Here is a 22,395-nt window from a genome sequence, read left to right as displayed (position 1 = left end):
AAAAAAAATCCACGCTCTTGGCAGTTATTTGAAACATTATTTTTATAATAATATTTTATTAAATCCACGCTTATATTTGAACCTTAAAAAATATTTAAAAAAAATCACCTTTTTCAAAACTATTTCACATTTTATATAATAAAATAATTAACATTTTTATTAATATAAAAAACATTTATTTTTCCAAATTTTATTGTATGTTTCCACTCACTCACCTAACCACCCTAATAAAAAAAATGTTATTAAACGAACACTCAATTCTGGATTTTCATAATAACCAAATAAAAAACATAACCACCCACTCACACACACACTAACAGAGATCACCTGATACCGATCAGGAAAGTCCACATGGTGGAGGGTTTCGTGAAAGGGCACCCATACCACCCAGTGCTTCAACACATTCCATGAAGGTAAGTGCAAGGAATTAATTACTAATTTTATTAAATTAAATTGCAATTGTTAACAAATTAATTTTATGCTTAAAAATTAAAGTTAAATACAAATTAAATTAATTTTTTCTTAAAAAATAAATTTTAAAAAAATGTATATATTTTCCAGGAATATTATCAATCAGATCGCCCCTCATATCCAGCCCATTATCGCCATAGCCAATCCGATTTAACCGAATGGGATGAACAACATCATCCGGCTCATCATGCCAGCCAGAATCCCTATGGCAGTACAGCGGCCTTACATCACATGGGCCAACGGCGTAGTGCTGGCACAGAACGTCCCGAACCCGTCGATCGTTATGCCTATAGAAATGGTCGTGAAAATGGCGATTGGGAAGATGAACGGCCTAGACCAAGGTGAGCATGAAATAAATTTGGGATTATTGAGAATTTTTTTTTAAAAGGTACATTTGTTTTTCAGACGACCCGATGGTCGTTATGCCGATTCAGCCAGTACAGTATCAACAGCAGTTCTAAATCATTATTCCGGTTATCATCGGAGGCCAATTAATAGAGTAAGTATTTGCAGGGATTACTCGGATGAAGTTTTGTCACCTTGGACCATCTTCAAAAATATTTAAAAATTTACACTTTGTATGAACCTTAACCTTAGGCTTAGGTTGGGTTAGGGATGTACGGTTGTTGATAACAACATCCACTCGGAGACCATTCCATTGTCCATTGTGATCATCCTTTTATATATACCTGTAAAGAAAAGAAAGGAGAAAGTGGAAGAGTAGTGAGAGAAGAAGAGCGGAAAGCCAAGTCAAATTTTTGACAAAGCCTAGGATTTGGTTTGGGTCCATATTGGAGAAGAAGACTAGATTATCAAGTTCACATCTTCCAAACTGCTTATGTCTTCTGCTAATCAGCGATGGAAATTTGCAGAGGATGTGTTCAATTGTTTCCAGTTTTTCTTCGTCCTGACATAGATGACAGTAATCCTCTCCACTGGAGTCCCACTTAAAAGTGAGAGATCTAATTTTGAATTGACCTGTTATGAACTCCACAACGATTTTGATCTCTCTTATTGTGTGTCAGCAGCGAAGACGTTTTTTTGCGAGAGAATTTAGGCCAGATAGATTTTGAGATTCTGCAAGCAGGTTCTGTTAGCCATCTGTTACCAACTACCTCACAGTGGAACGCACGGATTCTGCCAATGAAATAGCCGATAGGAGGTTTCACAGATCTCTCAATCAGAAGATTGGACGACTGTGAGCCCCCTCGAGCAAGCTCGCCGGCTATCTCATTCCCTTCAATGTCACGATGTCCTGGAACCCAAAATAAACAAACTATCTGACGTATATCATTCAAAACGGACTTACAATCATGAACTGCTTTCGAGTTTATAGTATGCGACTTCACCGCTTTCAGGGCCGCCTTACTATCGACATATATAGTAGATCTCTGCTTGAAAAACGCTACAGTTATTGTTGAGTTTATATGAGTTGTATATTCCTAATTCCCTACGGTAAACACCTGCGCCAGTGCCTTCCTCCGTCATAGACCCGTCTGTAAAGATTGGCAGACTTGGAAGAGGTAAGGAGCCACTAGTCCAGGATTCCCTCCTAGTAAATTCAACGTTGTTGTCATTAAAGTCCCTATGAGGGCGAACATAGTCACTGATATGACTATTCCCCCTAAAGAGGTCATAGCCTGGCGTTACGTTTAGGATGCTGGCATGACCATAGTTCAGAGATTCCAAGGCATCATTTTCCCGGAGTCTCAGGGCACACCTGGCCGCCTGGAATTTAATCAGAATATCCAAAGGTTGGAGATTCAAAATTGCGTTCAAGGCTGCCTGTGGTGTATTTCTTAATGCTCCGGTGATCAGGATTGAAGCCGATCGCTGTAATAAACTCAATTTTGTCAGCAGTATCTTTTTGTTAACCCCTTGCCACCAAACAAGACAATCAAAGGTAAGAATGGGTAAAACGTTCGTCGTATATAGCCAGTGTATAATTTCGGGTCTCAATCCCAGCTCTTACCTATGGAATTCTTACATGAGTAGAGTGCCAGCAATCCCTTCTTAGAGCGTTCCTCAACATCCCAATTCCACATTAGTTTGCGGTCTAGTATGGCCAAGATATTTTGATTCTTCAGAAAGGGTTAAAGTCACTCCTCCCAGTGATGGCAGACGGAAACGGCGTTTCTTAGTGAAGAGAACCAGTTCTGTTTTAGTGGGGTTTACACCAAGACCTTTGGTGCAAGCCCAATTAGACAGGGTTGAAAGGCACCCTCCACCCATAACCTTGGTTTTGGTCTTTGAGAAAAAAAAAAAATATTTGTAAATGCACGCCTTGTGTAGGTCCTTGACAAACTTTTAGAAACATCACGCTTTAAAAATCCTTTAAGTTTTTTTTAAATTTTAAAAATAATTTTATTAATACTGTTTCCTTTATAATTTGTTTCAGAGTTCCAATTTACTCTCAGCCACCCTGTGTCTGGTGAAAGAATTAGACTATCCTAGTTTAGAGGTGGTTGAACATGCAGTGCGCTGTCGCATCGATGAATTGGCAGCCGAATGATGATGAACAAGAGCCTCCTGTTAATGCATAAATATTGGGAATTGCCAAAACTACTTTCGAATATTATTTTTTAATAATCTTTTTAATTTGTTTTTATGAATGTAATTCAAATTAACACAACAACAAAAAATCATTATGAAAACAATTGAAACATATTCCCTTAAAAATTAAAAAAAAAACTAAAACTAACGATCTGTTACTGTAAAATTCGAAACAAATGAATTCGAGGTAGTTATTTTGAAATGCAAAAAAAATATTCTTTGTCCATTTAAAAAAGCAATTTTTATTTAATTTAAAAATATATCGCACTTGAATTATTTTTCCGAATATTACAGCAACAGTATAGATATATTTGTTATTAATTTATTAATAATTACATTATAATAATTAGGAGTCCATTTTAATTTTGTTTAGAAACTATTTATCATTAAAAAAAAAAATTAAAACAAAACTAAATAAGAAAAGAAAATAACTTAGTTAGAATTTTACTAATTATGAGTTCAAATAGAATTTTGAATTTGTTACAAAACAACAACAACAAAAAAGACAAAACCATTTGCTTTAACTCAAGAATAATGTTGTACTTACACGTATATACTATAAACTACTTCTTTTTAAATTAAGAATAATTGTCTATATTTTTATTTAACTTTTTTACAAAAGAATAATTCTTAAACAAAACATATTATTTTTAAATAAATAGCCTAACCTAGCAAAAAGAAAAAAAAATAACACATCTAATAAGAGAAAATTTACAAACAACAACAAATATATAAATTAACAAACAAATGAACAAAAAAACGAAATAAAATTACGTTTCAAATAAACGGCTTGCCAATTTAAAATTAATAACAAATAAAAAAATACAAATTAAATAAAAACAATTTACACTTTTTTAAATGTAAAACAAAAACAATTAGCATTACATATATTAAATAAAAATAAACAAAATATTAATATTACAAAACAAAAATATGGAAAGCAACAAGAATTGGGGCTACATGCAATACAAATTTTACTCAAACTTTTAAACAAATTTTAAATTCATTTAATTTTTTGGTTTTTCTTCTTTATTTCCTTTTGAAATTTTGATTTCTAAGCATACATATGTATTTTTATATATTACTATACCTATTAGTATATATGTAATTCGTTAATACGTACAAAACAAATCCAAAATTGTTAAGTTGCCTGAATTGTAAAGAAATAGTTTCGTTTTTGTTTAATTAGTAATTAATATGATCATGCTGCACAATTCGTTTGAAATCAATAAATTATATAGACAGAAGATATTATTATTATTATTAAAACAACCCAAGAACAAAAACTAAAAACAACCCTTAAATGAAATTACAACAAAAAACACAATGTTTGTGTGTATATTGTATATATATAGAGAAAAACATATATATAGTACATGAGAATTTGTTTTATTTTATATACTCTTCTAAACGTCCAATAAACCGGAATGATGAATAAAAAATGCAATGCAAAAACAACAAACTTACAAAAAAAAAAAAAAAAAAAAATGATGTTTTAATGGAAGGGAAGTCTTTATAATTATTCTTTCAATATATTGTAAAAGAATTCATTTGACTGAGCAGTGACTAGTGACGATTTTTGTTCTACGTAATATATATTACTTTGCTAAAATGTTTATGTTTAAAAATTAAATTAAAATATACCGGTATGTTCTGGAACACACGGAGTGTTCTTTTCTTTTTACACATACACTTCACATCAAAAGTTATCTCCTGTTCAGCATCTCACGTGAATTGAAATTTTCGAACTGTGACAAAAATAAACGTCGACATCGTACTTTGCAGAAATAGTGTTGCCCTACAATATAAACTGTATTCGTTTTTATACCCTCCGCCATAGTATGGGGGGTATATTCATTTTGGCATTCCGTTTGTAACTCATCGAAATATTCGTTTCCGACACTATAAAGTATATATATTCTTGATCAGGGTAAAATTCTAAGACTATCTGGCCATGTCCGTCTGTTGTAATCACGCTATCTTCTGAAGGAATTGAGATAGGGTGTTGAAATTTTGCATAGGTATGTCTTTAGTCTGCAGGCAGGTCAAGTTCGAAGATGGGATATATCGGTCCACGTTTATGCATAGCTCCCATATAACGGTACACCCCAATTTTCGGTGTTTTGCGGTTCTTAAGCGCGTTTTCATCCGAATTCGCTGATTGGTTTCCTAATGGGTACTAAATGTGTGAATATAGGTCCACTTTTTCTGATAGCCCCCATATACCGGAACATCCAAAATTTCAGTATTTTGGGAGTTTTTATTTTATTTTTTCCACTGAATTGGCTGTAATTTAGTATTTTAAGTTTTTTATAGGTACCAAATCTCTCCACAAAAAATTATGAATATAGGTAATTTTTTTCGGATAGCCCCCATATAACAGTACCCCCAATTTTGGGGGCCCGTTTTCCTACCGAATTCGCTGTAATTTGGCATTTTGTAGTCGTATATGGTAACAAATTTTCCCACCAGAAATTATTAATATTCACCCCCTTTTTGGAGTCGTCCTCATATAACCCCCTTTTATATATAAAAATAGTTATATGATTTGTTTCGTGTTTGGGTTCGGTTCTAAGGGTCTGTCGTAATCATTTAACCTGTGGAGGATATCGAGATAAAAAGTTAGAACGTTAGGTTCCATAATGAACTATAACCCGCATTTAGGCCTAGACCCTGTGGGGGAGGTATTAGAAGGAGTGGACCGATAATCTCCATCTTCGAGCTTGAACTAGGTTTGGAAGAAATAATAAGATGGGCAAAGTTTGAATGAAATCAAAATTTTTTGAAACAAATTTGGTCCAAAGAACAATGGGGTCTGGAACCAATATTGCCATGAGGCACATTTTCACCGTGTCAAAGTGTATACACCCTCATCAGCCATAAGGCTGAGGTACAATTACCCATTAAACATTTCTGAAATTTGTATTATGGTTTACATGATCGGTTTGCAGAAATGTCGGTATAGGTCCACTTTTTGATATTTTCTCTATATTTTCATTTCAGTTACCTGTTTATTTCAAAAAAGATTTTCTTTTTTATGGAAAAACATGAATATTCCCGACTCTCACCATGAAAATATAAGTGTAAAGAACACCTCGGCGTATGTTCGATACACTTCTGCTGTTGAAGTGAATGCCAGAACATGCCCGATATATTCAAGGTCATAACTATTATACCTTCCAAAATTAAGGGTAAATTTAATGTATCATTGCGTTGAAATAAGTAAGTTCGGGGTCTTTCAGGGTGAAGTCAATCACATAGCTTTCATTTAAAGGCCTAGCCCTTCTTTGCTGTATTTTGAAGGTTTCAACCATTAGCTACATTTGTTGTTTTCTTGGAGGTTGAAAAATATTGTTAAAAATCCAGCCAACCAAAAAAACCGTGCTATTTAAAGGAGATTCTGTCATGTAGAAAGATTTTCCTTGTTTTTGTAGGGTTCTAAGGCTCATATCTCTTGATCAGCCACCATTTTGGAAAGGGCAAATTGTGGTCTACCATTTGAGTAAGGGGGGGAAATCGGGGACTAAACCCAGTTTTTTGACTGTACGAGAAAACCATATTACTACTCAATGGAAAGCTATTTTTATAACCTTTAAAATGATACCCACGTAAGACCCGAAAAATTTAAGGAATTTTCATTAAATTTAAATTTTCATAACATTAAAATTTTCCACTTTTCATTCAGTCCATCCATCGTGGATAGTATTTATTGTAAAACATGTCTGAACTAATTGTCAAACAGCATAGACACAAACCATTATGGATAAACAGAATACAGTTCACGTAACATATACGTGAAGTCTACGTTACTGTAACGTATATATGACAATTTTTATAAGGGTTAAAGAGAATTGTGACACACAGTCAAGACATTGCCCGAACGAGTAGAGCTCCCAATCGAATGGCAGTATTTTGGTTCGAAGCTTAAATATTTATATTAGCAAATGAAAGTGTTATACCAACTATAACACATGGAGTGTGAAAGTGTATACTACTATACTTAGCTGGCTTGTGACAGAAGTTTCATTCCGTAAGCCGAGCTTAGAAAAGATTTCCAGGCGCGTCGGTCTTTTGCCCAGTTTTTCCAATTTGAAAGACCATTTTCGGCAATGTTGTCTTCGACTTGATCTTTCCATCGGATTCGTGGCCTTCCCCTTCTACGTGAATCATTAGCTGGTTCGCTTTTATATGCCTTCTGGGCTGGGGCATCTTCATCCATTCTCACAACATGACCTAGCCAACGTAGTCGCTGCAGCTCAATATCTCTAACAATGTCGATGTCCAAAAATAGCTGGTACAACTCATGGTTTATTCGACGGCAATATTCACCGTCAACGCAGATCGGCCCATAGATCTTTCGGAGGATTTTTCTCTCAAGCACTCCAATAGCTGCAGCATCTGCTTGCGTAAGTACCCATACATAGCATCGGTTAGCCATCCCTATCCTTCTACGAATTTCAAAACTGATGTCATTCTTTTTTTTATGGCGGTACCAAGGTATATAAAATCGTTGACAACCTCGAAGCTGTAGTTCTCAAGTTCCACAGTTGGTCCGAGTCTACTGGACGGCTTGCGCGTTGATACCATCAGTTTGGCCTTCTCGCCGTTTACTGCCAGACCCACTTTGGCAGACTCCTATTCAATTTGTTCAAAGGTGGCTGTGTTGAATCCTCGTTCGGTATTAAAGGGTCTGTTAAAGTTATCCTGCATAGCCGAATTATTTTTGCAGGAATGTCAAACGCAGACATGGCTTTAGACTTATTCATCTATAGTTGGCACAGATCGTCTTGTCTCATTTTTTGGGCACGGGACACAGGATGCTGAGGTTCCAATCATTGGGCATGAATTTTTCTAGCCAAATTGTACTAATCAGCTGGTGCATGCTCCTTACCAGCATCTGACCACCAGTCTTGAATAGTTCGGCTTGTAACCTATCGGCACCGGCTTCTTTATTATGCTTCAGACGATTGATTGCTATTCTGACTTCATCTTAGCTAGGTGGTATACACTCTATACCGTCATCTATTATTGGTTCTGGGGCATTCACTTCACTGCTACTATTTGATACCAGAAGTTTTTCAAAATGCTCCTTCCAGATCCTCAATACGCTTTCTGTATCTGTCACCAGGTTTCCTTCTTTATCCCTACAGGAGGATGTGCCTGAACCAAAGCCTTCGGTTTGGTGTTTTATTCGTTGGTAAAATTTCCGGACTTCATTCTGAATCCTGTACATCTCGATTAGCTCAGGCTCACGTTTTTCTTGCTCTTTCTTCTTTTTTCTGAAAATACGTTTCTCCTCTCTCCTTTTCTCCCGATAGTTCTCCATCGCATTACGTCTTGCTACTGTCCATAGGGTTGCGCTATACTCTGCGTTGTTCATATTAGTAGCATTACGACACTCCTGATCGTACCACGGATTTTTTGATGGTGGTCTTTGGTACCCAAGTGTAGCTTTTGCTGCCGTTTGTAGGGAGTGGGCAATTCTCTGTCATTGTGTTTCTATATTATTATGGGGACAAGCGGTGCTTTCGTCAAGCAGTTGGGTAACATTAGATCGCACCTTTGCTGCTACATTAAGACGGATGCGTACCTTGGCTGCCACAAGATAATGGTCCGAATCGAAAAATCTCCTTGCAGAATTTTAATGTCATGGCCAGGGCAACGATCATATGCTGTTTCTAGGCGCTCGTAAAATGTGTCTTTGGTCTACAACTGTACTGCGGCAAAAATCTGCCTCATCAAAATATTTAGGCCCCATGTTTCATGGACCAAATCCGTGTCAGACAATTGCAATCGACATACATATTTTTTCGGGAAATTACCTTCCAAGGTGTAGATTTTAAGGAATATTTTTTTCAAAGTCATCCAAGGCGTAGATTATTTAAATAACATTTTTTCAATGACCTTTTAGATTATTTAAAGAATATTTTTTACAATGACCTTCCAAGGCAAATATTTTTAGAGAATATTTATTTAATAGCTACTCCAGTCGAATAAAACAAAAACAACACTTTTTATTTTTAGTGATATACTTTATTTTTTTTGTATGTTTATTTATTTTATTTTTTGCAGTTTATAGGTTACAGTTGTTGTTTTAATTTTTGTTTTTTCAATTAGATTATATATGTATATGCAGTTATTTTAGTTGATACATAACATCAGTTATAATTTTTTTGTGGGATTTTCTTTTTGATTTTTTATTTAATAACTTAAACTGGCAAATGCAGTAATCGTTTTTATTTTTTTTTTTGTCATCATCAAGTGTCTAGAATTATATTATATGTATATGATTATAATTGTATGCATTTTTCTTATTTTGTTTGCTTATTTTTTGTTTGAAATAGAGAAGAACACTTGTACATACAGATACAATTAAACTATATAATAATAATAATTTCCATAATACATGTTTTTCATTTTTTTATTAATTTATTTTTTGTTTTAATTTAATTTAATCTTTGGTTCAAATAACAACACAGATTTAACAAGACTATAGATGTGTGTGTGTTTGTAGGCGTTTCTGATTATATAATGCATGTATGTATATGAAGGATTTGTTGTGAATGGTATTTGGAATGAATGGATTTTAAACATTTAAAACAAAAAAATATTTTTTTTTTTTGAAAATTTACCTTAACAATCCATTTTATACATACATCTAAGTTTACATGTAAATTTATATATAAATATTATACATTAAAACATATATGTATAATAGTAAATAACATTTAAAGGAAAGTTTTTTTTTCAATAATTAAAACAATATAAGGAACAACATGTAAATATTACAAGTTTTTTTTTTCAATATTCATTTAACAGTTTTTTTTTAATTATTATAGATTTAATTTTGAAATACAGTAGTATTTTCAGCAGTTGGAAGACTATGATGTTATGGGTGAAGTTTTTTTGGTTAGGTGTAATAAAAAATAATTTACAAATAATAATTTATTTTTTTATTAAATTGTAATTTAAAATTAGACATAGCAACAATAATAAATTATTTTAAACAAAAATAAATAAATAATAAATAAAATAAATAATAACACCAATAATTATAACCACATTTTTAAAAATAATTTATGATTTTGTAAATTTAATTAAAAAATGTTTATAGGTACTGAAAAATAACATTGTTTTTATACCCTCCACCATAGTATGGAGGGTATATTAATTTTGTCATTCCGTATGTAACTCATTGAAATATTCATTTCCGACCCTATAAAGTATATATATTCTAGATCAGGGTAAAATTCTAAGACGATCTAGTCATGTCCGTCCGTCCGTCTGAAGGAATCGAGATAGGGTGCTGAAATTTTGTATAGGTTTGTCGTTTGTCTGCAGGCAGGTCAAGTTCGAAGGTGGGATATATCGTATCCCCCAATTTTCGGTATATTGGCGTTCTTGCGCGCGTTTTTCAACCGAATACGCTGATATTTGATACATCGAGTTCTTATTGGATACTAAATGTCCACACAAAAAATTTTAAATATAGGTCCACTTTTTCTGGTAGCCCCCATATAACAGTACCCCCCAATTTTCGATATTTTGGGGTTCTTGAGTGCGTTTTTCAACCGAATTCGCTGCAATTTGGTATTTTGTAGTCGTATATGGTAACAAATCTCCCTACCAACAATTTTTAAATTATAAGTATAGGTCCGGATAGCCCACATATAAGAGTACCCCCAATTTACGGTATTTTGGCGCTCTTGAGTGCGTCTTTCAACCGAATTCGCTGCAATTTGGTATTTGGTAGTCGTATATGGTAACAAATCTCCATACCAAAAATTTTTAATATTCGCCCCATTTTGGGGGTCGTCCCCATATAACCCGATTTTTATATTAAAGTAGTTATATGATTTGTCCCGTGTTTGGGTTTGGTTCTAAGACTCTGTTGTAAACATTTCATCTGTGGAAGATACGAAAAAAAAACTAGAACAGACTAGAACACTGTGCGACATGAAAATTATTCAGGGGTTCTAATGTACCAATTCTGTTTAGTTGGAGTCCCTGTGCCACGAAAATACCGTTGGTTTTTCTGGGTCACTTCGAAAATTAGTTTTATAACGGTAAATGTAGAGAAAAACGTGGTCTCATAGATCTTCAATTTGAAACGTGAATAACTTATAACCCGCATTTAGGCCTAGCCCCTGTGTGTGAGGTACCAGAAGGAGTGAACCGATATACCCCATCTTCGAACTTGAACTAATTTTGGAAGAAATAATACGATGGGCAAAGTTTGAATGAAATTAAAATTTTTTGAAACAAATTTGGTCCAAAGAAACATGGGGTCTAGGGCCAATTTTTAGAACCATAATCGGTTTGTAGACACGGTATAGGTACACTTTTTGGTATCTTCCCTATATTTTTATTTCAAATACCTGTCAGTATAACTATGGTGGAGGGTATCCAAAATTCGACCCGGCCGAACTTAATGATTTTTCACTTGTTTAATAATAATAAGAATATTTTATTACAAATAAATAAAATGATATATTTTATTTTTATAATTAAAAAAATAATAAAATAATTTATCGATGATCAATATTATTATGAAATAAAAATTTAATATATTTAACAAAAAATATAATAAAAAAATATGTTTATTTTATTATTAAAAAAAGTAACAATTAAATAATTTAAAATATATTTTAATAATATTAATTTTTATGTAGCAATTTTTTTATATTTTTCATAATATTTTTTTTAATTAATCTCAACTAAAATCCTTTCATCTATTGCTGTTTAAAACGCTTTTTTGTAATTGCGATGGAATTAAAACTTATATTTGTATGTATGTTATATGCATTTCAGTTTTGGCAGCGTTTCTTCTATTGTGTTGTTTTTTTAGTTTAGTATAGTGTACATTGGTCTACATTTGAAAATATTTTTTGAAAATTAAAAGAAAAAAAAAAAAAAAAAAAAAAACAAAATTAATAAAAAAAATCAATAAATATATATTTTATAAAAATGTTATTTTTTCTAAAAATTAAAAAAAAAAATATTTTTTTTAAAAATTAAAAATGAAAATATATAAAAAATATTTTTTCTATAAATTAAAAAAAATCATTTTTAACCCTTTGTGGCCCAATATATATATTTTTAAAAGTAAAAATATTTTTTCTATAAATTAAAAAAAAATAATAATTTTTAACCCATTGTGGCCCAATGTTTCCCACAGGCAACAAAAAGGTTTACAGCTTACATTTAATACACAGGTAGTAAATATTTAAAAAATATAAAATTTTATAAAAGAAAGAAGGAATTTATGTATTTTTTTAATTAAATATTAAAACATAATTTAAAAATAATAAAAAAATGATACCTAGACCACAAAATGTTTTTTGTTGTTATTTTACTTGTATTTGTTGTGAATCTAAATAATTGTCTATTTTTTTTTGCATTATTTATTTCATATGTCATTCCATATATAAATACATGTTATCTATTCGTTTAATTGACACTTGTAAGTGTGTGTGTTATATATTCTTTGCTTTCTTATTTTTTGAATTTTACTAATATAGTTTTTAATATTTTTTTATAAATTATGGAAAATATCAACATAAAATAAATATTTAACAAAAAAGGACATTAACATTTGTTTTTGTGTTTATAAAATAAGCGTTATGCTTTTTTTTTTGGTTTGTGTGTTTGTTGTATTCTTTTCTTTTGGTAGGAGGACTTTCACATACATAAATATTATGATTTACATACATATATAAATAACAAGCACAGGTCTCTTTTGCAAAGGTACATAATAAGTGTTTATGTATATATTTTTTTGGCAATTTTTTTGTCATATATATTTTTTTGTTTTATATGTACACATAAAGAAAATTTGTAATGAAAATAAAAAAATAAATATAAAAAATTATTATAAAGTGATTTAAAAAAAATTAATAAAATTTGTATTTAATTGTGCATTGTGTGTTTTTTTATTTAAATGTGCCATCTTAAAATTATTGGTTAGTAATAATGGTGCTGTTCTAATTTTTGGGTGTGAGGTGCATTTTGTTTTTGTTGGGTTAGGGTGCAATTTATTTATCGTGCTGTGCATTGTTTTTTTTGTTAATTGACTCTTAGGTCGGTTATTAGTTGCAATTTATAATTTAAATATTTAACATTTACAAATGAAACAACATAAAATCAACAGTTAACAATTAGAATTTGTTTCATTTCAGTTTTTTTGGCATTAATTTTGTTTATGTTTATATTATGTAATAATAGCGTATATGAATATGTCTCTAGGTATGTAAATAGTATGCATGTATATTATTTGATAGTTTCAGTTTTTAATTTTGAGATAAGGAAATTTGGTAAAGATTTCAGTTTTTGGTTACATTTAAGTTAAGGGTAATCCAATCACAAATTTTAAATATGTAAAATACAAAATAATAAATATAAAAACAGTAAAAAAAAATATTTTTAAATCATTTCTTGTTATATATAGCAATAACTTTATTGGAAAAAAATTTAATAATTTTTAAACAAATATTTGTTAATGATTTTTAAAATGCAGGGATAATTCAATCAGAAATTTTAAGTATGTAAAATAAAAAATAATAAATATAAAAAAGGGGAAAAACATTAAAAAAATATTTTTTAAATCAATTGTTAGTATATATAACAAACATTTTATTTTGGAAAAAATTAAATAATTTTTAAACAAATATTTGTTAATGACTAATATATGAAAACATATTTTTAAACAATTTTTACTTCTTACAAAAAAAAAATTATTCATAAAAAATTCAAATCATTTAATTTAAAAAAAAAAAATTAAAATTTTCGCTCTTCCCACCTCTCCCACTTCTCCCGTATTTTTCTCTCTCCATCCCTTTGAATTTTTACCCCAACTAAATAATAAAAAAATTAAAATTTTTACCAAATTTACTTTGCTCAAAGGAGTGAAATTACCCATTTTCATTATCCTCATATAAAACTAAGCCTAGATGAAAATTAAAAAAATAAAAATAATAAATTTAATTTATAAGGATAACTTAAGGACAATCGAAGCCAATGAAAATGGGCTTTGCTGATAGTTAAAGTTTCCTTTTTTGTTAGCTTTCTTGATTGATTATTTTGTTGTTGTTGTCATGTGATATGCTTTTACCTTAAGGATATATCTTGGTTGATCATGATTTCTTGTTTTTTTAACTTATAATTATTTTTAATTTTTTATTTTTTGTAATAATTTTCTAATTGGAAATTATACTAAAAATTATGTATATATGTATATATATATTTTCTTCCTTTGGCTATTGATGATGAAACACTTTTGTTTCTCATTTTTCGGTTTTTAATTTCAAATAAACTTATCCAAATTAGGTCTAGAAAATAATTTACAAATCATCACCCAATCGATGGATTTCATCCAGCATATAATCAACATCGGCCTCGGTGACAGCAGCTGACGATATAATCGAACGGAAGAAATTGGGTCGTCGATCGTCGGGCTGATAGCCAACCATGAGGCTGCCCTTTTGCATCATGCGGCCCTTGATGATGGGACAGATCTGAGACAAAAGAAAACAGACACACAAAATTAAAATAGAAGCATAAGACTCTCCATAAAGGACGCTCCAGTTGGAAGAGGTATTGTCTAAAATCTCTCCTTAAAAAATAAAAATCAGGTACTCACCTTGCCCAGTTCCTTTTCCTTATTGGCATCATGTGGCACTCCCCGCAATCTCTTTGGTATATACCAGAAGGAGACATTGACACACTCTGGTTCCATTATTAAATGGAAACGATCCGACTGCTCTTTAATTCGTCGCACCTGATATTGGGCCAAATCCATAAGGCGATCCTGTTGTCGCTCAAAACCTTCGGTACCCTTGGAACGCCATTGCAGCCACAATTTGAAAATGTCATTGTGACGGCCACACTGAATCACCTTGTCACCAGTATCGTAGCTAATGTCGTACTGCTTATCAGTCATGAAAAGATATTCCGCCGACATTTGATTACAGCTGATCAAGAGACCCTATAAAAATTTAAAAAATTATATATATTTTTCCCCTATGATCAACCCGGAAAACCGTTAATTTTATAATAATATTTTCAAAATAGCATCCTGATCGTAGACTTGGATTTTAAAAAATATTTTTACAAGGATTATTTGAAGCATTATAATTTTTTATACCCCTCACCACACTGTGGTACAGGGTATTATGTCTTTGTGGATCACGTTTATGTGGCCGGAGTTTTATTGGAATTGCTTCAGATTTAGATATACCTCCCATATATAGTTTCATCCGATTTTTGGTGAATGATACACCAAACTCCCAATATTTGTCCGATTGGGACACAATTTTGCACAGAGTACTGATTTAGGCCCAGACCGAAGTTTCGGTTCAGATTTTGATATAGGTCTTATATATATTTTCGTTCGATTTTATGTAAATGGTGGTTACACGAAATTTGGCAAAGGGTATTAGATTGAATATAGTGATTACAAGAAACAAATGGTGTATGCAACGGATACTCAATTTGGTCCATGTGTTTATATATAGCTCCCATACACCAAAGAATCCAAGTATGTCCGTTTGACATGCAATTTTTCATTGATTTCAGAATGGTATGTGTATGGGGTTTTTCAATTGGTTCAAATATTTATCTAGGTAGCACATTTAATTTCGCCCGATTCCATCTCAATGGTCCTCCAAAGATTCTATGACCGTTCTATCTACAGCATATTGTAGATATTAACATGTCTTGCATGTACCCAAAGTGGTGAAGGGTATCATATAGTCGGCCCGTCCGACTTTTGAACTTTTCTTACTTGTTTATTTTTAAAAAAATATTTGTATCAATTTTAAAAAAATATTTACGATTTTGTTAAACCATCATAGCCAATGATTTTAATGAATATTTTTTTAAGTAATTTCGGGCTTTAAACGTGGATTTTTAGAGAGAATTTAGAGAGTAGATTTTTAATTATTATTTTCAAGGTATGGATTTGTAGAGAACATTTTTTAAGGGTGATTTGATAGAGAGATTTTTAAGTATTTTTTTTCCAAGGATCAATGGAATTTAAGCATGGAATTTTTAAAGAAATCTTTTCATAGAACCATCCTGCCAATTAGCGGGATTTTTTTAAAGAAAATTTGTATGGATTTTCAAAGGACTTTCCGAGATATAGGTGTATTTTTTTGGAGATGATTATTTTTATTATTTCAAATTCATTTTGATTTTTATTTCCCAAATTTTAATTTTAAACACCCAACACTGAATAATGATTACAATCTTTTTTCTATTCAATATGTTATTTGAAATTATCCCGAACCATCAGCAGCCACCAACACCACCATTGCCATTATTCCTCATTTTATTGGTGTAACAAATGTTGAACACTTGTTCATCCTGCCATGTCCTTCGAAGGGGGGCTCGGCCGGTCGGTCGTTCGTAAAAAGCAATAAGTCAAGTAAGAAATTTTAATTAAATTCCTTAAAAAGTAATTTTGTTACGCAAAATACCATCAGTGGCAACTGTGACCAATGATGGGAACATATTGTGTCCGTTCGCCCTTCTTTGCCAGAGATGTAACAATGTAAGGGAAAGTTTGTATTGTTGGGATGGTGGTTTAAAAAGGGCATAGAGTGGTTGGAAAAAAAAATTCTTCGTGGTATTTGTTGGGTTAGGAATGAAAAACATGTTTGGAATTTGTTGAATATTTTTGTTTAATAAATGAAAAGTTTTTGTTTTTCTAAAAAATAAATCATCAGGATCATAGATTTGTTTTTTTTTTTTTTTAGAAAAACGACAAATCCTTGGAAAGAATTCTTAGAAAAAACGTCAAAGTAGGAGCTTGGAGATATTAAAATATTCCTTAAAAATCATGCCCTTTTTTATGGCCTTGAAAAAATATTCCTTAAAATGTCCAAGAAAAAATGTTGTGCAATAATCCACTCCTTTAGGCTGCTTGAAAAATTTTTCTTAAGCTATATTCTCTTAAAAACACCTTGTAAGGTTCATGAAAAAATGTTTTTTACAAAATGCAAGCAATGTTATGTCCTTAAAAATATTGTTTCAAAAACGCAATCTTAGGTCGTAGAAAAAATATTCTTTGGAAAATCCACGCAAACTAAGGTCTTAAAAAAAATATTCTTTGGAAAATCCACGCAAACTAAGGTCTTTAAAAAAATATTCTTTGGAAAATCCACGCAAGCTAAGGTCTTTAAAAAAATATTCTTTTAAAATTAACGTCACTGATAGTCCTTTGAAAACCATTATTTAAAAATCCACGCCTCTGATAGTCCTTTGAAAACTATTCTTTACAACATCCACGCCTCTGATAGTCCTTTGAAAAATATTCTTTACAACATCCACGCCTCTGATAGTCCTTTGAAAAATATTCTTTAATAAATCCACGGCTCTGATAGTCCTTTGAAAAATATTTTTTACAACATCCACGCCTCTGATAATCCTTTAAAAATAAGCTTTAAAAAATCCATGCCTCTGATAGCCCTTTGAAAAATATTCTTGAAAAAATCCAGGCATCTGATAGCCCTTTGATAAATATTCTTTAAAAAATCCTTTGAAAATATTCTTTAAAAAGTTCAAGCCTCTGTTGGTCCTTCGAAAAATAGTCTTTAAAAAGTTCAAGCCTCTGTTGATCCTTTGAAAAATATTCTTTAAAAAGTGCAGGCCTCTGATAGTCCTTTAAAAACATATTCATTAAAAAAATTCATTCTTTGGAAAAATATTCATTAAAAAATCCACTCATCTAATACCCCTGGAAATTTTTTTCAAAAAATCCAAGCCTCTAATAGTTTTAAAAAACATTCCTTAGAAAATCCTCGCCTTGGTGGTTCCTAAATAGATAATCCTTAAGTTCAGACAGTCCTTGAAAAACAAAAAGAGTTTTTAAAATGTCAAGTCCAGATAATTCTTGAACAAATATTTCTTTAAAATCCCAGTCTTGAAAGTCCTGGAAAATATTTTATTTAAATCCATGAGAAAGTATTATTTTTAAAATCCAAATTCAAAGTGTCCTTGGAAATTATTTTTTAATCCTCATTTTGATGGTACTCGCTTATCGCTTATTTATTCAAACCCGTCACTACAAAATATTGAATATCAAAATAGTTCTACTTACATCCTCTTTGAAATGTATTGTTGAGCACTGCAATAAAGCTCCCATCAATTTGTGTGGATTCCAGGTAACCGAATCAGCTCTGCAATGAAAAAGCACAAGAGAACAAATAAACCACAAATGAGTTTAGATTTCAATAAGAAAAATTAGATTAACAGAATGAAATTATTTGCAAATAAATCAAATCAAAATACGAGAGAATCAATTTACAATGAACAAATATTGTTATGAACAACAGATAACAACAACTAAGGATATTTGTTTTGCCACAAAAGGAGTATCGAATGAAGCACCGAATGAGAGACACGTAGTGGCATTCGTAATCATATATTTGCTTATTAAATGCCATTCAGTAACAAATTATAAACAATTAACACTAATCCACACAACATTCACAGCACGCTCTGGGGCTGCAGCACACTTCATTCATCCCAACAAGTCCTTCGTTTTATTTGTTTATCGACTCTGGCAAACAGATTTGAACCCGCATTGTTGTAGCATGTTGTAATTGAATTTGTACGAGTTTTTCTCCCCTCCTCCTTGTAATTTTGGGTATTTTTGCAGGAGGGTGTCTTCTGTTTTGTGGCAAGAGAAATAAAAAAGCACAACCATAACTGCTAAACATCCCTTTGGGAGCTACTTATGGTTGACTCAATGTTCGACCTGAATTCGAACAATTACAGCCAGGGGGAAGTTTGTGTGGCTGTTTTTAATAGTCAAATAAATTTATCATTGCTCGTCCTTGTCGTCCTGGCTGGATATCGCAACAGCCGGCATATGCTTTGGCTCGGATAGTTTATGTTTTTTTGGATATCATCGAAGTGAGATGTCACTGATTGCAAAATTACACACTTAAATGATTTTTATTTTTATTTGCATTTGAGGAGGGATAGAGAAGGAGATAGAGAGACATATGGAGGGATGTGTGGTATAAAATGCTGTAGTTGTTGCAGAATTGTGAAATTCATTCAAAGAGTGGATTTCTTAAAGACAATAGTTGAGGAGTATTTTTTCGAAGACAATCAGGCCCGCAAGCGTGGATTTTGGAAGAATGTGTTTATCAGGACTCACAGGACCAAGAATATTTTATCTAGGACTGGCCGGAATAGAAACGTAGATTTTTAAAGAATATTTGTACAAGGACTAGACGAACATTTTTAAAAACAAAAAATGACAAGGTCTAGCAGGAGAAAAAGCATTAAATAATATTTTTTTTCAAGGACTGGCAGGACGAAAAATTTTTTGGTCCTAGAGAAATTAGTCTTTAAAACTATTTTGGGCATTGAAAAATTATTCTTTACAACTCCAAACCTATTTTGGTCCTAGAAAAATTATTCTCTTAAAATGTAGGCATCATTTAGTCTTAGAAAAAATTCTTTAAAAAAATCCGCGTCTATGTTGGTCCTTTTCAAAATATTCCTTAAAAATCCACGTATCTGATAGTCGTTTGAAAAATATTCTTTACAGAATCCATGCCTCTGATAGTCCTTTGAAAAATATTCTTTACAAAATCCACGCCTCTGATAGTCCTTTAAAAAATATTCTTTAAAAAATCCATGCCTCTGATAGTCCTTTGAAAAATATTTTTTTAAAAATCCACGCCTCTGACAGTCCTTTTAAAAATATTCTCTTAAAAGTCCGCGCCTCTGCTAGTCCTATGAAAACTATTCTTTAAAAGATGCACGCTTTTGTTGGTCCTTTTGAAAAATATTGTTTAAAAAATCCGCGCCTCTAGTAGTCCTTTAGAAAATATTCTTTAAAAAGTCCGCGCCTCTGATAGTCCTTCAGAAAATATTCTTTAAAAAATCCACGCTTATTTTAAAAAATACATCCCTCGGAATGGATAAAAACAACAACTACATCCAATCATTTAGCCTGGGAATTTAGCAATTTGTCTTCGGCTGTTTATATTGCGTTTTATTTAAATGGATGGCGGGCGGGTGGATGGTTTGGTTGGTTGTATGAAGTTTGAATACAGCCAACCCAACCCAATTCGGCCCAACTCAGTTTCAAGTTCATTGTGTGCTCATCAGGTGTTTGAATAGCTGCTGGCAGATTAAAGGGATTAAGAGTTGTCAAAGTTATGTTGTTACAAACAAAGTGCATTTCATTTACAGCAGTTAAAAGGCGGACAGACAGAGAGACAGACATACAAATAAATGAAGAAAATGGATTTTCAAATGAACAGCCAGGGGAAAGGGCAAAATGCGACTAACAGACACAGGGTGAAATGCCATCTCATTTTAAAGGTTATGCATTTTTCAAAACAAGGACAACAATTTATTTGAAAGCATTTTAAAACGATTCTTTTAATTTCTTTTAAAATTGTTGTCCTTTAAGGATAACACAAAAACAACAACCTTGAGGATTTGCATTTAAATTTCTCATGTGGAAATGTGTGGAGATTTAAATGCAATAATGGCAACTGTTGGCATTTTTAATCAGATGCACTTGGAGTTACCTTCCTTCCTTCCATGCTTCGTCCTTTTCTACTCATGTTGTCCTGCCGAAACCAACTATTGATACTTTCTGTGGCCAAAAGCGTCCGTTTTTCGGTTTTGTTCGTTTTAATCCTTAAATGGTCGAAGGCATTTCATTAACATAACTATGCCATCCATCAAGGCGTTGATGCTGAAATGCTTTCTCGTTTCCCGTTCCAATTGGGAGTGAGCCATTGAAAGTAACCACTAATCCTAGAAGGATTTTATTTTTGGCCTAAGTGGAATAGAGTGTAGCGATAGAGAGAGATCGAGGCTTAATTCAAATTCCATCATCTCGGCTGATGGGTGTCTAAAGTGGAGTGCTTTGTGGTTACATAAGAAGCGGAGGCACTCCATTGGCATAAAAAGCTCTTTGGTGATGGATATGAAAATCAACAATAGAATGCCTTGTGACAAGAGATTGTTTTTCGGAAAGACGAAAGATTTTGATTAATGAGGCAATATTTAATGTGCCACAGTTTGGAAGGAGCTTTTAATTTAAGTGATTCGTTGTAATTTCGGTTGGAAATTCTTGGCCTAATCAAATTTAAACATTTTCTAATGGCAATTGTTCTTTTTTTTTTGATAATCTCTGTGGCTGTTGTTCTCAGAGTAAAGGTGGAGGGAGGAGGGCGGAATGGGAGAATGCCAGTCTCATTGCTTTCCCTTTATTGTTCGTCAAGTGTGCCGTTGAGAGGTAATTACTTGCAGACATTACATGATTTATGACTGGGCAAATTGTTGGTGACAATTGTCGACCCTGCGGCTGTTTTAATATGTTTGGAATTTTTTTAGTTATGTGAATTCTTCTAAGAGCAGAAAAATAATAAGTTTGAATGACAAGGCAAAAATTCGTTCATACGTTATGGCTTGATATTTTTAAGGACCTTTTTTTTAAACATTTTTTATTAAGACTATAAGAGAAGTGGATTTTTTTAAAGAGTAGCTGTTTTGAGACCAACAGAGGCGTGAATTTTCCGAAGAATATTTTTTCTAGCACCATCCAAGGCGTGGATTTGTTAAAGAATATTTTTTCTAGCACCATCCAAGGCGTGGATTCTTTCAGAGCAGCGGATTTTTATACTCCTCACCACACTGTGGTACAGGGTATTATGTCTTTGGGCATATGTTAGTAACAGGCAAAAGGAAACGAGATAGACACATGGTTCCTTTTGAGAATATGCTGAATCACCTGCAGAGTCGATTTACGGATGTCCGTCCGTCCGTCCGTCTGCCGTCCATGTATTTGTGTAAACAAATTACAAGTCGCATTTATGATCCGATTTGGATGCAATTTGGCATAGGTCACTTATTTGGACCAAGGACGAGCCCTATTGAAATTGGGAAAAATCGGTTCAGATTTAGATATAGCTCCCATATATATTTTCATCCGATTTAAGGTATATGGTGTACCAAAGTCCCTATATATCTTTCGATTTGCACGAAATTTGGCATAGCGTAATGCATTAGGTCTAGAATGATATGTGTTAAGTTTCCTGAAAATCGGTCCAGTTTTAGATATAGCTGACATATATATATATTCGTGCGATTTTATGTGAATGGTGTACCAAAGACCCTATAAATCTTTCGATTTGGATGGATTAGGTCTAGAATGATGTGTGTTAAGTTTCCTGAAAATCGGTTAAGATTTAGATAAAGCTCTCATATATATTTTCTTCTGATTTTATGTAAATTGTGCACTTGTGTGTCTGATTGCCACATAATTTTGTACAATGAACTGTAGTTAATCTCTGGCAAGTCTCATTGAAATCGGTTCAGATGTTGATGGATCCATTT

The 22,395-nt window shown here is 32.2% G+C and overlaps 2 protein-coding genes across 7 annotated transcripts in view; one reads left to right on the top strand and one right to left on the bottom strand.

Moving 5' to 3' along the window:
* Positions 1–22,395, top strand: part of LOC133334648 (putative uncharacterized protein DDB_G0291608) — a 323,326-nt gene that overhangs the window by 31,163 nt on the left and 269,768 nt on the right. For 3 of the 5 annotated variants that reach the window (XM_061542967.1, XM_061542971.1, XM_061542966.1), the window contains 4 exons: positions 321–413; positions 562–812; positions 877–970; positions 2,870–3,002. In XM_061542967.1, the coding sequence (XP_061398951.1) occupies positions 321–413; positions 562–812; positions 877–970; positions 2,870–2,983 (552 nt within the window). In that variant the 3' untranslated portion in view covers positions 2,984–3,002. The remainder of the gene's footprint in view (positions 1–320; positions 414–561; positions 813–876; positions 971–2,869; positions 3,003–22,395) is intronic. The other 2 variants (XM_061542970.1, XM_061542968.1) reach the window with 1 other exon arrangement.
* Positions 14,358–22,395, bottom strand: part of LOC133334646 (glutamate decarboxylase) — a 38,585-nt gene continuing 30,547 nt past the window's right edge. For both annotated transcript variants that reach the window (XM_061542965.1, XM_061542964.1), the window contains exons 6-8: positions 18,122–18,200; positions 14,663–15,007; positions 14,358–14,537 (exon numbers count right to left, since the gene is read on the bottom strand). In XM_061542965.1, coding sequence (XP_061398949.1) covers positions 14,364–14,537; positions 14,663–15,007; positions 18,122–18,200 — 598 coding nt within the window. In that variant the 3' untranslated portion in view covers positions 14,358–14,363. The remainder of the gene's footprint in view (positions 14,538–14,662; positions 15,008–18,121; positions 18,201–22,395) is intronic.

This window comes from Musca vetustissima, unplaced genomic scaffold (genome assembly GCF_032173495.1).
Source record: "Musca vetustissima isolate MV318-11 ecotype Yass unplaced genomic scaffold, APGP_CSIRO_Mvet_v1 utg2180, whole genome shotgun sequence".
In the NCBI taxonomy this organism is placed as follows: domain Eukaryota; kingdom Metazoa; phylum Arthropoda; class Insecta; order Diptera; family Muscidae; genus Musca; species Musca vetustissima.
Note: the sequence above shows the minus strand (reverse complement) of the source record. Positions and strands in the feature narration are given on the sequence as shown.